Genomic DNA, 15803 nt, shown 5'->3' on the forward strand with positions numbered 1-15803 from the left:
GGTTTTTAATTGCATAAAATAGTTTTACAAAAGAAAGCAGTTATATTGATGGCTGTTAAACTTTTTTAAGTTCACAGATCCCCAGAGGTTAAGAACACTTGCCCTAAATCCTTAAATACTAGTTGCTTATACTCTGAAAAAAGCACTATGGAAATGTTACCTTTTTATTACAGAGATAACACACCCAGTCCCACCTGTAGAAGGAAGGTCTTCTATTTGGAAGGGTTCTCAGGACAAGCAATGGGTCAACACTCCTGCTAGAGCACTTGAGCTCCATGACACCCATTTGTAAAAGTGAAAGTATGGATGAAGCACCAGATGACAGGGAACTGGAATCAATTTAATTGGTCTACAAAAAAAAAGGCAAATTGGCAATCCTGGCCTTTATGGAAAATTCTTCTAGATTGCTGGATGAAATCCCAATCTTACCTGTATGTCCCAACTTTTCAGATGCTCCTGGTGACTGTCAACTTCTAATTCCAGACAGCTTGGTTTCTTCAAGGTTTTACAGCAAAACATGGACAACCTCAGGGGTAAAGGCAGTGGCATGTTTTCTTGGGGAAGTGGGGGCTCTGCTGAGGATGGCAGTTCATAATTTTTGTGACCTGACCTCAACTCAGTGTCCCAAACCATCACGCTTCAGGAGCTGACAGGGACCTCCTTCCTTCATCTGGAGCTAGAAGCAGTCTAAGTTGTTTCCAGGCTGGCCAGCTATTGAACACACAATTAAGTCAGGCAGGAGAGTTCAAATGGCATTTTCTGCAGTGAGTACAAGGGGACTAAAGTTAATTCAAGTAAGAGCAATGCCATCCTGTAGGACTTAGGAAGTCTTCCACCACTGCAGGCTTTCAAGTCTGGAGGCAAAAAAGGACCCTTAGGAGGAATGTTGGATGCATTCTGGCCAATCTAGAAAGTCTTCCTGAAAATAAAGTGGCCAGATTTACATATTGTCTGTCCCCAGTGTAGCTGTACACCTTAAGGAGTGAGCAACCCGAGTCCTGTTTCTATCTGGAACAGCTTAAACTTCCTTTCCATCTAATTCCCTTTTCTCATCACCATCACCTTCCTCCCCACCCCACCCCCAACCCCCTCTCTATGGGAGAGAAGGACTGGGCGGAGACAGACACTTTGGTATGGCAATCTTTATATCCACAACACAGAATAACCATGCACAAATCCAGGGATGCGGGGCTCTATTTACAAAGAAGGTTGCACTGAACTAAATACAAGTGCTGTGGAGCGGAAGAAGAAACAGATATATGAATGAACAGAAGTCTGCACTAGCCCTGGCTTTCCCATGCAGACTAAGCCCGTTTGTGGCGTAGGGATTACTCAGCAACGTCCACTATTGACCAACCTAACCACACCCAGAAATTTGGCCTATGTCAGGAAGACTTCCTACAGCTAGCTTAGTCACCCTACCCGTAATCCCAGTAGGTGGGTGTTGGGGGGAGAGTAGGGGATTCTGGTCAGTCTCCCAGCCCCAGGCATACTTCCTCTTAGCTGCTGTTCACTGGCTCAGGGCCCTTGATGGCTTGCCAGCCTGTCATTCCAAAGAAAAACATCTTCTAGAACAGCCCATGAGCTGGGATACTGAGAACCTCAGAACTCAGGGGCATGTCTCAAGCCACATGACTCAGTTTTTCTGCCTCTTGCCACATAGGTCAGAAGTCTCTTCTCCCAGGCAATAATTTTCATAAACACCTAGGATGCAAGTTAGCTGCTAAAGAAAGTCAGCAGGTAGCAAACTGTAGTATGCTACCAAGGTGGAAGTGGGAACCAATAATGCCAAGGAAGAGGTGGGTAAAGGTCAACCCCGACTCTTAAGCAGAATGTACCAGGTGGACCCAGGCCTACTTGTCTCCTGACCAAGGCTAGCTGGGACCCTCCTCCTAACTTGGATCATCCACAGGGACAGGGAAAGAAGAGGCCAAAAAAAATAAAATAAAAGGCCTTAATCTTCACCCCCAGGCAAGAAATCAGATAGCAGCAGCACGGCCCTGGAAGACAGCTGCCCCGGATAGGCTAGCTAAGGGTCATTTCACATTGCTCTGGAGAGTGGCTGTAGCATGAAGGCCTCTAAGCTGGTGAAACTTGAATAACTTAGTCAAAGGAAGTCATAACCAAGAAGGGTTATCCAGAGTCGTCTTCCCTTTCTGCGACACAGGCCCTGGTCTGAAAGAGAAGAGGTGGTCACTGGGCTGTTACATAACCTGGTGGTGTCTTGGGAGGCCTGAATCCTGAATAATTAATGCACCTGTATAGTCCCAGAACTCCACCCCTGCCACAACCACAAAACCATTTCTGCATCTCCCTAGAAATCTCAGAAAGGCTGGCTGAAGGACTGAGTTGAACACTTCCAGTTTCAACAATCCTTCCTACCCAGGGCCAGCAGCAGCAGTTGACTCCTGGAGTCTTGGGGGCTTTGGAATGTCATCGAGTTAAAATTTCCACCAACCCATACTAACAAGCTCCAGTCTCAGCTCAAGCCTTGGGCCAGAAGGGAAAGACCCAATTTAACTGCTGAGGGCTGGAACAATTTCCTGCCGTAGAACTAAAAAGCAAGTCTTTGAACAAGGCCTGGGAGTACTAAATATACTGCCCTGGCCTGAACTTTCATGCAGGCAGAGAGCAGGGCACTTCAAAGGAAAGAAACAGCATTTCAGAGCCTGACTCCTCCTCAAAGGAGGGGCAGTTTGTGAGGCCAACAAAATGAATGACTCCTGAGTGGCTCCTCCTCCACCTCCCCTTCCCAGAGATCACTTGCTTTCCCTGATGAGCAAACTCCCTGTAAACTTGCAAGACCAGTACATTAAAATCAGCCCAGGGATAACAAGGAAGAGAAACTATACCAAAGGGCAGATATAGTGTCTATTTTTAAGCCAACAGGTCAGAGATTAAGGCTCTGCCTCACCTTTAAGGCCAGTGAAAAGTATAGATTCACTGTAGGACAGACTCCAAAACATGGATGGACCCTCATCCATTCTATCCCAATCACTTCCAAAGAGTAGCAACCCTGCTGCCAATGCTGGGACCTTGCACTCGATGTGAAGAGACTTCCTCTCTAGTCATTCAGCAGCTTGTGCTCTGAAGCTGGCAGCTGGCTGAAACCCAAGCCCCATATTAGTCTAGGAGACCCATCAATGAAATCCTCCCACATAGGGCAGCAACAGGGCCAGAGCCCTGGACACCTTCCTGAATCCATAGGACATGAACCTTAAAGGCTACATGCTCTAGAACTAGTTCTCACTTGGCAGGGATCCCAGAGTAACTCCAACAGGTTATCAACTAACCTTGGGAAGATGTCTTTGTCTTTTACATGCAAAACTGGAAGAAAAACCCCACCTTATTCCAAAAGCTAGCTTTCAAACAATGTCTGGAATGTTAGCTCCACTTATCCTCTTGTCACCTATTCGGGAGTTACAAGTTGTACCACTAGCACAAGTCAACCAAGGGAGTAGGGCATCCCACCCCCCCTCACCTCCCCCTGAGAGCATGTGACACTACAGTTTGCCTACAGCCAACATGCTCAGAGGCACAGCTAAGCAATCCTCTCTCTTCCTTTAGCTAATCTCAGTGTACCATGCAAACAAGCACACATGGCTGGGGCAAGTTCATTGCCTGCCTGGACCATCACCAACTTTGGCCTGACCCTCTAGAAAATGCGAGCATGGTCAGGTCTCTCTTGTTGTATCAGAGAGGGATGCGTAGTGGTCAAGATTGCTGCTGAGGCTAGTGGGCATCAGGAAAAGTATAACTGTTGCAAATAGCATCCTGGCACTGAGGAAATGAGACAAGGGCAAAGGAACACAGTTGCATACAGGAAATAGAATCATACATTTTAGTAAAGGTCAAGAAAAATTATAGCCCATGAGAGTCAATTGTTAAAGAATAAAAGGGTGAGGGAAAGGGTCAAGATGCTATGATTTGGCATAAATCTTACAAAATGTATAAAGAATCTATGTTTTTCTACAATAACAAAACCCAAAAACTCTAAGTGCAGTTATATACAAAACATGAGAATATTGCTTCCCTTGCAAATGGGTTTCAGGCAAGATGGCGAGTTGGAGAGGGAACAGTGGGCAGAAAGGAGATTAACAAGGGCCTGCACAGACTGAAGCTGGTCAGGGTTCTGGGACAGGATGGAGAGGCCACAAAGGAAGGGCCTGCACTTGCTGGACACTCTAGTTGAGGAAGAGGATTCTCTCTGGTGGCTGACAAATCATTCCATCACCTCAACCTGCCCCTGGGCCTCGTCCCTGGGTCAAGAGGTACCCAGCAATGACTCTCCCTAGGACCAGGCCCACAGGCAGCCACAAATGAGGGAGGAAACTCTGGGGATCGTGTTACAAGCAGCCTCACCATTGGTCTTCGGCCACCAAATGAGAACCCCAATGCTCATCGCAGGATCCCAAGTGGACACAACAGGACATCTGAGGAAAAGACTTTTTCCCTCTTTAATTTCAGCACACCTCCTCCCTTTCCTGCTCCCCATCTTCCCCAGAGATCTAAGGGTCTATGAAAAAGTTGGTCTAAATGCAAAAGCAAATCAGTGTAGGTATGTCTTCCTTCAGCTGTGATAAATGAGGTCTTGGTTCCTCCTTCTCCTCCCACCAATCACTAGACAACCAAGTGGCACTGCCCAGGGGAACAGCCAGGGCTCACCCTCTGGGGGCAGAGCCTGTATGACCAGGCCCAAGGTTAGCCCACTCCCCTGGGAGCCTGAGAGGAAAGGGGGGTTAGGCCTACAGTTAATGCTCAAAAATGGACGTTGGGGATGGGGGAAGAAACGAGGATGATGACAAAGAGTCACTGAATCACAGGAGATAACTGCAAAGACGTGCACACACGTTTCTAACTGAAGCACAGCGAGGTAAGGGCAGGCAGGGAAGGCGCCTCTGGGCGCAGGTGGTCACAGGTTCTGGCAGCACTGGAGTTTGTTGGATTTCTGTCCATCAGTGGTGGGGGGGACACTGATGTCTACCACGTTGTTGCCAGGAGATTCATCATGTGCAGAGCGGTCAGCAATCTGCTTCTGGGATACGATGCGGTAAATTTCTGTGGACATATAGACTCTGGGTTAGCAAAGCAGGAAAGGGACCTGCCAAGGTCAGCAGAAAAATGCACAGGTCAAAGCTGTGCGCCATAGGGCTAAACCTTTTGACCTTGGTCCAAGACAAGGAGCAGAAACAGACCCAAGCAAAGGAAGAGTCCAGAAGGGGGGGAGCGCATGCGCAAGGCAGTGCTGGCCTGGCGACACCTCCTTCCATTTACATAAAATCAAGCAGCCCCTGGAGCAGAGTTGTTAGGGGCCATCACTCCCAACCTTAACACCAACTTTCACTAAACATGGGATTCACTCCCAGCTCCAACACACAAAGCTTACATTCTTCCTCCACCTATGCCTCAATTTCCCAGCTGTAAGATGACTTCTGGTTTTTGTTTCCCTCTCTTCGCTAGAAAGGAATTCATGCATTAACAGGTCAGGTGCTTCTCATACACGCTTGTGTATGTCATGCTAAGTTAGCCGTGGGGGACACAAAAGGACATATGCGGAAGGGATCCTGAGCCACTTGCTTAACCTCTGTTTGCCTCAATTTCCTCAGCTGTAAAATGGGGATAATAACACCCCCTACCTGGCAGGGCTTTTTTGGTTTGTTTGTTTTTTGAGATGGCTGAACTACAAAGCAGTTAGCTGTTTAGTAAAAACAGTAATGGGGTCCTGGGAGAGAGAACTGATGTACCTTCCTGGGTTACTGCGATGGCTTCACCTAGGCTTGTCTTCCTACCCCGCTGAACATATATGTGGTCAGGTCTAGGGTAGGGTGGCACAACTCCCCCCCACTCATGATACCTCGTGCCAGGGGCTTCCTGTAGGGAGGATGGGGATGGGGCCAGCTCTGTCCAATCTAGTTACCTCCTGTCCTTCCTACCCCACGGGGTAGGTGGCATAACCCTAATGGTAACACAGGACCTGGGAATTGAATCCTACAGATAGGACCTCCCTTGGCAATAAAAGATGCTGGGCTACATAACTAATTCCAGCATCCCACAAAAGCAGTGAGTTTCTGGCAGTAACAGTATAGTTGAAAGGATTTTTGCTGCATGTGAGACAAGGTACAAAGGGCTGGGAAGACCACAGCCTCCACATCCCATTCACTGAATCCCCAGCAACTCCAACTTCTGGCTGCTCTCAGGCTCCCACCAACCCATAGCTTTCATTTTCCCCTGAGTTTTGCTTTGGCTGATTACTTGCTTGCCAAGTTATCCAAATGTACTAGAAAACTGACAGAGAGTTGTCCTACTTGGGCATGCCTCTGTCCTAATAGGTTACACCTTACTTCTGCCCTTGCCACCCTCCCAATGACAGTACATTCTGTCAGCTGGAGCCACTTAGGCTCCAACTGTCAAATACAGACAGGAGAATCACCTGGATCTCAATTGATGACATTGTTTATCGACTGCTTTTGCACAACAGTGTGTTTACTGTAAGTGTCTCCTAGCTCCACTTCCTGGACCTAAACATATTCATGGCATCCAAACCAGGGATAGACAATGGACTGACTTATGTCTGTATACTAGTTTAATTTCATCAAAAACCTATGAGAAAATACTATTCTGGCTATATCCTACAGCTTTACAGCAACTCCACACCTAGAGAGTTACTATGACTGTCCTATGCAGAGAAGAATTTCTAGGGATCTGATTTAAGCAGCTGGAGAGTTGTGAACAAATACCTAAAATCTCTAGAAGGGGCTTTCTTCCAGAAAATATGTTGCTGGTTCCCACTAGGACCAATCAAAGCCAAACACTAGATGGGGGTGGGGGGTTTGGGGGGAAGAAGAGCAGAGGGAAGATGGGGGAAATTCCAAACAATTAAACAAGTGCTGTTTCTAAATATAACCTTCAATGGGGTTTTATAGCTTAAAATTCCTAAAACCTAAGTCATTTAAAACTTTAAAAACCTTTTTGTCAAATATACTTTACTTTTGAAATAAACTTTAAAGCCTGGAAACAAGAGTAGAGCAGCTATTTCCCCATGTTGTTGTTCAGTTGTGTCTGAGTCTTTGTGACCCCATTTGGGGCTTTCTTGGTAAGGATAATGTAACAGTATGACATTTCCTTCTCCAGCTCATTTTACAGATGAGGAAACTGAGGCAAACAGGGGTAAGTGACTTGCCCAGGGTCACAGACATAGTGTCTGAGGCCACAGTTGAATTCAGATTTTCCTGACTCCAGGTCTAGCACTCTATCCACAGTGCTACCTAGCTGCCCAGATTTCCCCAGGAAGATGTTTTTCTAAACTACCATGTTCCTCCTGCATTTTTTTCCTCCCTTCTATCTTTCCTATAGTCTTTTCTTTCTTCATCTCATTCCTTCTTTCCATACTGACCATAATGTAGCAACATGGTGTATTTACTACATAATTTCTAAGAATGTTAGAGCTGGAAGGGATCCTTAAAAACCACCTAGTTCAAACCTTTATTTTATAAAGAAACAGATCTAAACAGGGAAAGAGATTCACCTTAGGTCATATGTAGACCTGGGAGTATACCTAGCACTAGAACCCAGGTCTCCTGACTCTCCAGGCTACAGCTCCTTTGACTTTGCAAAACTGTTTTAAGTGACTAAAAAGTTTGCGCCTTTAATTCTTAGAGTACATCAGTGAATAAATGAGTTACTGGATAAAAAGTACTTTCTAAGCAGAAGGGGCTCTAGATAACGTTTGAGTTATTCATAATTTCTGCCACTAAAACCACTGAATTGCTTCTTTGATTCCTGCTTCAGGCCAAGGTTTAATCAGCTCTGCCATGCCCAGGCCAAGGCACCGCTCACCTGTGAGAATGTTCTTAAAGGCTTCTTCCACATTGGTTGAATCCAACGCTGATGTCTCAATAAAAGACAAATTGTTTTTCTCTGAAACAAAGAGAAGGTTATTCCAGTTAGTGCCTGGGAATATCCTAATATCCTCCCTTCCTTACCATAACCCCTTAGTGACTTAGTTCAGTTTTATACTATCCCTTGCTATCAATACTGCTCTCCAACCTCAACCTTGGCTCGATCACATCATGATGGCCTTTGCTTGCATGGCACTGGAAGAAATCACAGATTGGGCCCCCTACAAATTTATGTTATATAATCTCATCTGGGCCCTCATTGTTGGAGGGCAATGCTTTTCTACCCTACCGACCCATTTGTTATCCCACTCACAATTGTGGCTATTTCAAACACTCTCCTTCCAGAGCACCACTTTCCCCTACCTTCTTATCTGGGGGCCTTGACTCATACTTCCCTGAAAAAATTGAGGCCATTTGTTAAGAGATCCCTCTTTCCCCCTCCCTCCCCATTCAGACATCTTCTGTCTCATCCTTCACCCCTCTCACACCAAGAAGTGGCCTTTCTCCTTGCCAAAGTGCACCCCCTTTATATGCACCCTTGGTTGCAATACCTCTTGTTTTCTCCAGCAGACTGCTTACTCTGTCCTGTCCATTTTTTTCTATAATATTCAGTCTTCATCTACTGGCTCCTGCCCGCTGCCTACAAACATGCCTATGTCTTCCCCATCCTTAAAAACCCCTCATTGATCCTACCATGCCAGCTACTGCCCTATAATTCTCTTTATCTTCTCACTAATTCCTTGGGAAAGCTTTCTACACTAGTTGCTTCTAATCTTGTTTACTTCTAAATCTTCTACAATCTTGCTTCCAATCTCATTATTCAGTTGAGATTGCTCTCTCCAAAGTTACCAATGATCACTTAATTACCAAAACTTATTCTAATCACAATTCACATACCTTCTTTACTTAGCCACAGCTCTTGGCACTGTTGGTCACCCTCTCTTTCCTGTCTAGATTTTCTGACACTGCTCTTTCCTGGTTCTCCTCGTGTCTGACAGTTCCTGTTCATTCTACTTTGCTGGATCTTCCTTTAGGACATTCCCACTAACCAAGGTGTCCCCAAAGGGTCTGTCCTGAACCCTCTTCTCTTCTCCCTCTTTATTATCTTGCCTGGTGACCTTATCAGCTTCCATGCGTTCAGATAGCACCATTATATGGATAATTCCCATATCTATTTGTCCAGACTTGCCCCTCTCCTAATCCCAGTCCTCCATTATTAACTGCCTTTTGGACATCTCAGAGGCACCTCAAACACAACATCCTGAAAAATACAACTCATTATCTTTCCCCCAAATCTTCCTTCCTTTCCCTAGCTTTCCTATTACATACTAAGGAACTACTATTCAGAAACCAGGCTCCCAACCTCAGTGTCATCCTTGACTCATTTCTCATACCTAATTTGTTGTCTTCTTGGTCCTCCTTTCACAACATCTGTTTTTTATATACATCTTCACAAACTCTGGTACAGCTTTACAAGCTGACAAATTATCTTAGATTCATTATCTCATTTGAGCCTCATAAGATCCCTGTGAGGTGGATAATAGGTATTATCCCCATTTTATAGCTGAAGAAATATGCTTAAATGACTTTGTCTAGGGTGTCTTGGCTGTTAAGTATCCAAAATGGGACTTAACTCCAAGTCTGACTGACTACCAAGTCCACTACGCAAGGAAAAATGTCCTGACCAAGATTTCTCAAATGTCAGAGGCAGAAGTGAGTGGTGGAGTAAAGTAAGGGACTCACCTGAGCTCTCCCCCAAACCACTGCAAATACCTTTAAAAAATGACTAAACAAATTCTAGAGCAGCAGAACCCACAAAAGGATGGAGTGAAAAAAATTTCCAGCCCAAGACAACTTGGAAGACTGACAGGAAAGATCTGTTGCACCAGGGTGAGAGAGGAGTGCAGTGCAGCACAGGCCGCACCAGCACAGACAAGGCCCCCAGCAAACCTGGAGCAGGCCCTGGGAGTGACTGAATCAGCAGCAGCTACTTTCAGAGCTCTCAGCCCACAGATGGTAAGGGGGTCAAAAAACTAGTTAGAAGGAGATTACAGGGGTCTTTTTGCTAGCACTGAGTCAGGACTCTGCTGCTTTGCCCATGCTAGGATCCGGGTCCTGGGTGGCAGTCCCAGGGCAAGGAGGAGCACTCGTACAGCAGAGCCTGCAGCCATAGTGGAGGAGGGACCCTCCTTACAATTCCAGGGCAGAAGAGTGCTTGTGGTGGCTTACAGACCAGAGCACAGGCCGGGGGGGGGGGTAGTTAACACTTCTCCTAAGAATTATACCACATTGGAAGAACTAAAAACTTACAGGTGCCTAGAAGTATCTCTGAAAACAGCTGCACAAAACCCCTGAAACTTGGGACAGTTCGCCCTCCACCCTGGAAGCAGAGCTCTACTTTAACAAAGAGTTAAAAATCAACTAATAGCTTGGGAACACAAGCAAACAATGGGGAAAAAAGATTTATCAAATCTCTACAAGTTGAATTTTTGCCATAAAATAAACGATATTATTTCCAAGTATGAAACTTACAAATGCATCTGAATGCTGAACACAAGGGTACAAATCCTTCTCTACTGGCACATTTCAGTGATTGCAATTTAACTGAAGGCTCAACTTTACTACCATGTTTCCCCAAATATTTGCTGAAGGACTCTGGACAGCTTTTCCTCTCCCTATTTCTGTTTAGCTTCATGGGTACATCTTCCATAAAATCTCTATCTTCTTGTTGAACCTGGTGTTTTTTTCATTAATGTCATCAGTATGGGTCATTGTCATGAGCACATCTCCAGCTAGGTTTTCCTCCATCTGTAACCATCCCATCAGTTTCCTCTGTAGACGGCCCATGTATTCCATGAATGCTACTGGATGTGGTCCAGAACTTTCCCCATCATTTTTTCAGGTTTTTGTAGTTTTCACATCTCATTCAATCTGCATGGCTAGCCAATGATCCTGAGGTAAGGGGGCAGGTGCAGAAAGTGAAAAGCTTAGATCTAGGTTCTTCCTTTTCTTCCTCATCTCCTCTCTTTCTGCATCCTCAGCACTCATTCCCAGGAGGCTTTACTCTTTTGTAGTCTTGCTCTTTCACAATGCGTCCCCTTTTCCTTTCTTCAGCTTGCAGAGCCCATTCAAAAGAGCCTTTGTAGCCTCCCAGGCCACAGGCAGCTGCGGACCTCTCTCCTCTTCCTCCCCAGTCTCCTGACAACTCACCTTTGGAGCTTCCTTCCTTTTCATTAGCTCAGTCTCCCCTCTGCTTCTGGGCAGCCAGGCTACTCCTCCTCCTTATACTGCAGTCTCTCCTCATGGGTTTTATAGGCCACTGAAGATCTGTCTTTCCTCCTCTACTTACTTCTGGCCACATTGTTTGTTGACTGACTTACTAAATTGACCCTGGAATCCCTAAATACTCTGTTTACCTTTAGGACCCAAGAAACCTACAGGGCTGTCTCTTACTCTCACAGTGAATATAGGAGCTTTTGATGTATGTGAATTTATATGAGTCAATATAAATACATGCATTTATAGCAACACATAAATGTGTGTGTATATATACATGTATGCACACACACGCACACACACAGAGAGACATTTATTTATATATTTGGAAAGGCAGTTTGACACAGTGGACAGCCTCAGAGTTAGGAAAACCTGAATTCAAGTCCTGCTGCTCACATGTATTAAATGTGTCACCCCGTGTCAAAGCCCTTAGCTTAGTGCCCCAGCAAATCTCTAATACTACAAGGTGCAGAGCACGGCTGATCTGCATCAGTGGAAGAAAGTTTTTACCAGGAGTTCCTTAGACCAATGAAATCTCAGGCTCAGTTAATTTTTTTCCTATATGTCTATGCATATATTTGATTTACAGGGAGTAACCACCCTTTCCAAAAGTCTTCCTTATAATGACTGACTGCTTGTGGAAGAGGCAACCCTGGGATCCCAAAGGTTCTGTTAGTGGGTGAAAAGGTCTGGTAGCTCCCAACCAAACTGAAGAAGCTCCCATGACAGGCCCCCGGGGCTGCAAAGGGCTATGGGCTGAGGACTGAACAGTTAAGTATAGAGAGGCTCAATACCAGCTTGCCCACAAAGTGCTGAATTTTTCAATCATAGCACCTTTCTAAGACTAAGTCCTGAAAGGGTTTTGACCTGCATCAATAGAGATTATCCATCTGCACCAACATAATTACATAACACTGAAGTAAGCATGCATAAATATGTATGTCTGTATATTGTAAAATGAGGCTCATTAATATACAACCTATAAACATTATCCAGAGCCCTACTATATAATAATAATATGTGGGAAATGGGAATCTATGAAATGGATACATAAGCAAAGTGGTTCTCAGTATGGAAATCTTTGCTTGATAAAGAAACCTATTACTACTCCTTTAATTGGGAATCAACTCTTTAAATATCTCAACTATGCAATCTTCTCCTCTCTCCTCTCTCTTCCTTACCGACAGGGTATATAACTCCCCATGGAAAAACTCTGACCTACAACCTTCACCCAATGCAAACTCAACAACCTCTTAGCAGGCAAGAAGGTGATGGGAAGTTTTGCAAAGTCCACACAAATGAGGAAAACTGCACTTGGGACAAAGTCTGTAAGATAGGTACAAATTCAGAACTTAGGGCAAGTGAGTTTAGAGGGTATTGATGGCCCTGCTAAAGCTAGAGGCATTTTCAGCAAAGCCCTATTAAAAACACTATAAGCCATTCAAGAGAAGACAAAGTCAATGGTAAACAGGATTTAGTCTATAAAGAATTACTTAGAACTGTGTCAAGAAGGCACATATTTACATGGCTCTGAGGAAAAAAGAAGACCTGACCTTCAACACACAGAGGCTGATACCTTTACATTAAAATTTAACCCAGAGCTCATATGACTCACATGCATATACTTAGCTGAGTTTTCCACTCAAAAGTATTTATTCTCCCTAAGAGGTAGAAGATTCTTCTGGGCAAAGAGAAAACTTTTTTTTTAAGCATGAAGCATCTCACAAATAGACCAATTTTACTACCTAGAAGAGCAAAGTTCCCTGAAACACAACAAGGCACAGTAGAAAGAGCATGGAACCAGGGATGAGAGGGCGTGGATTTGATTCTAGCCCCAGGCACCTACCAGCTCTATGACTGCAGGCAAATCACAACCCCTATGAGCACTGGTTTCCTTATATATAAAATGGGAATAATTACAATAGTATTACCTACCCTCACAGGATTATTGTGAGGAAAATGCTTTGTAAATCTTAAAACATTCTAGACCAAAGAATTATTATTTTCCCCTGCTACAGTATAGTAAGTTACACGATGACAGAGACTAAGTCATGTTTGATCTTTCTATTCAGATACCTAGTAAAGAAAGGGTCTTGCACAGCAGCAAAGGATTAAGGAATTATATCCCAGAGCAGGGCAGAGGAGAGCACCTGGATTCAAGTTCCCCGCCTTCTGGACTGCCCCTAGACCAAGGCCACCCACCTGCGAATGCCCGGGCCTCATCAGTGGGCACAGCACGCAGGTGACGCAGGTCACTCTTGTTCCCCACCAGCATGATCACAATGTTGTTGTCCGCATGGTCACGGAGCTCTTTCAGCCAACGCTCCACATTCTCATATGTCAGGTGTTTGGCAATGTCATAGACCAGCAGGGCTCCCACAGCCCCTCGGTAGTACCTAAGAAAACATTAGCAGGACGTCAATTTGGCCAAGTAACCACACTGGCTTTTGCTTCAAGCTATATTCTAGCACCATGTGTTCTTTACAACCAGAAATTAGAACAAAACCCAGACATGAGGCCAGGAACTACCTTACCAAGGGCTGCCTGAAGTCAATGATCGCAGACCTCCAAACGTGACCCATAAAAGTTAGGCATTTCTCATGCTTCCTGGCCCCGCTCCATCAAAGTCCCCAGAGTCCTCACCCACCCAAGACTACTTACTTTGACAAGCACACCGTATTCTAATGCTATTTTCTCCCACATCTTTGTTCCTGCATGGACACTTACTCAACAGGCATGTACAGAATCACAGAATCTGAGTTAGACATGGCTTCAGAGGTCATCTAGTCCAACACATACCTGAAGAGAAATTTCTACCAATTGCAGCCCTAACCTGGGTGTCAGGAACACCAGGTTCTATTTCCAGTTATGTTCCACTTCACTGTCTGTTCTCCCTTTCCTGACCTCAGTTTCCTCCTGTGAAGTACTCATTCAGCCTCTACTTAAAGACTATCGAAGAAGAAGAATGCACTCCCAGTCCTCTCCTAACTATGCCTTCACTTCTCAGCCTGTTGCAATCTGACTTCCAACCACCCTACCACCCCCAGTGGTGCAGTAATGACTTACTAACTGCTAAATCCAACAAGCTGTTCTCAGGCCTCAGCCTTCATGACAATTTTGCAGCATCTGCCACTGCTCACCACCCCCAATCTCCAAAGGCAAGTTTTCCTCTCTGGGTTTTTTGAGACATGGTGCTTTCCTGATTCTCCTTCTATCAGACTGACATTTCCTTCTCAGTCTCCTGTGATTATCATCTATGTCTCTACCCTCAAAGTGTAATTATTCTTCAGGACCCAATCCTGCCCTCATCTCATTTCTTTAGATAGTCTGTGCTCTCATCAGTTAAATTATTGGGTTATATGGGTTAAATTATTCTCTTCATGCAGGTGACTGCCAATTCTATGTATCCTGAGCTGCAATCATGTATCACCACTTGGCAGCCTGCCAAACATTTCTATCTGGATGTCCCAAAGGGATCTCAAACTCAACAGTTTCTAAACAGAACTTGTGATTTTCTCCTAAGACCTACCACTTCCTAATTTCCCTATTTTTGTGGAGGGCCCTCTCTGTCACTTAGGTTCACAACCTGGGATTCTTCACTCTCCCTCAGTTACCAAATCCTATCATCTCTCATATCTGCCTCTCCTCTCCACTCCCAAATCCACCAGTCTATTTCTAACCCTCATTATCTGTCACATGGTCATGCTTCATAATTGGTCCCTGCCTCCAGTCTCCCTCACCTCTCCAATCTCTCCTCCACACAAACTATCAAATTGGTATTCCTAAAACACAGGATGAAGCATGCCATCATCTTGCTCAAGAAGCTTCAGGGTTCCCCATTCTCTTTGGAATCAAATACTCCCTCTTCTGTGAGGCATCTGAGACCTTCCCAATCTGGCTCTAACATAGCTTTCTGGACTGATTTCACATCACTCCTCTTCCTCGCACACATTATCAATGAATTTCTAAGCTATTTTCTGTTTCCTACATACAAACTTCCATCTTCCACCTACATATCTTCGCACAGGTTAGCCCTTATTTGTCTTGTAGAATCCCTAACTTCTTTCAAAGCACAATTGAGGTGCCGAGTCCAACATGAGGCCTTTTCTAATCTCTCTAGTTTAATGTTCTCTTCTTTACCCAGCAAAATTACTTTATATTTACTCTGCACCTATCTGACATATACTTATTCCTTTCTCTCACATCTCAAATGTGGTCAGCCATGTACTCAGTCTATAGAGAATCACAGGTCTCAGCCAACGAGGGAATTACTCTACATCCCCCCAGCCCCACCCACCAAGCCTCCCAAGTCTTCTAATTCAGTGTTTATCTACAGCCAGGTAAAAGAATGGATCCCTCCCAAACTGGGGAACTGGTATTTAGATATGAACATCACTGAAGCTCAAGCAGCAGCGTGGGTCTATATTTCCCAAAGTAATGCAGCATCACAGTGTGGAAAGAAGATTGGCATGGGGGATCTCAAAGCCTGTTTCCTAGTCCCAGTTTTATCCACATTTTATTAGTCATATGACTTTTGGCAAGTCACTTACCTTTTCTAAGCCTCAAGCATCCATATCTATAAATTAGGGAAAATATTATCTGCTGTGTCTATGTCCTAAATGTCATCAG

General features: G+C 44.8%; 1 protein-coding gene across 1 annotated transcript in view; it reads right to left on the reverse strand.

Annotated features, from left to right (window-relative positions):
- Positions 1–1127: 1127 nt before the first annotated feature.
- The window catches only part of RAB11B (RAB11B, member RAS oncogene family), a 34795-nt gene continuing 20119 nt past the window's right edge, over positions 1128–15803 (reverse strand). Inside the window, exons 3-5 of the mRNA XM_036758205.1 lie at positions 13377–13570; positions 7837–7917; positions 1128–5058 (exon numbers count right to left, since the gene is read on the reverse strand). Of these exons, the coding sequence (XP_036614100.1) occupies positions 4913–5058; positions 7837–7917; positions 13377–13570 (421 nt within the window). The 3' untranslated portion in view covers positions 1128–4912. The remainder of the gene's footprint in view (positions 5059–7836; positions 7918–13376; positions 13571–15803) is intronic.

Source organism: Trichosurus vulpecula, chromosome 1, assembly GCF_011100635.1.
Source record: "Trichosurus vulpecula isolate mTriVul1 chromosome 1, mTriVul1.pri, whole genome shotgun sequence".
NCBI lineage: Eukaryota > Metazoa > Chordata > Mammalia > Diprotodontia > Phalangeridae > Trichosurus > Trichosurus vulpecula.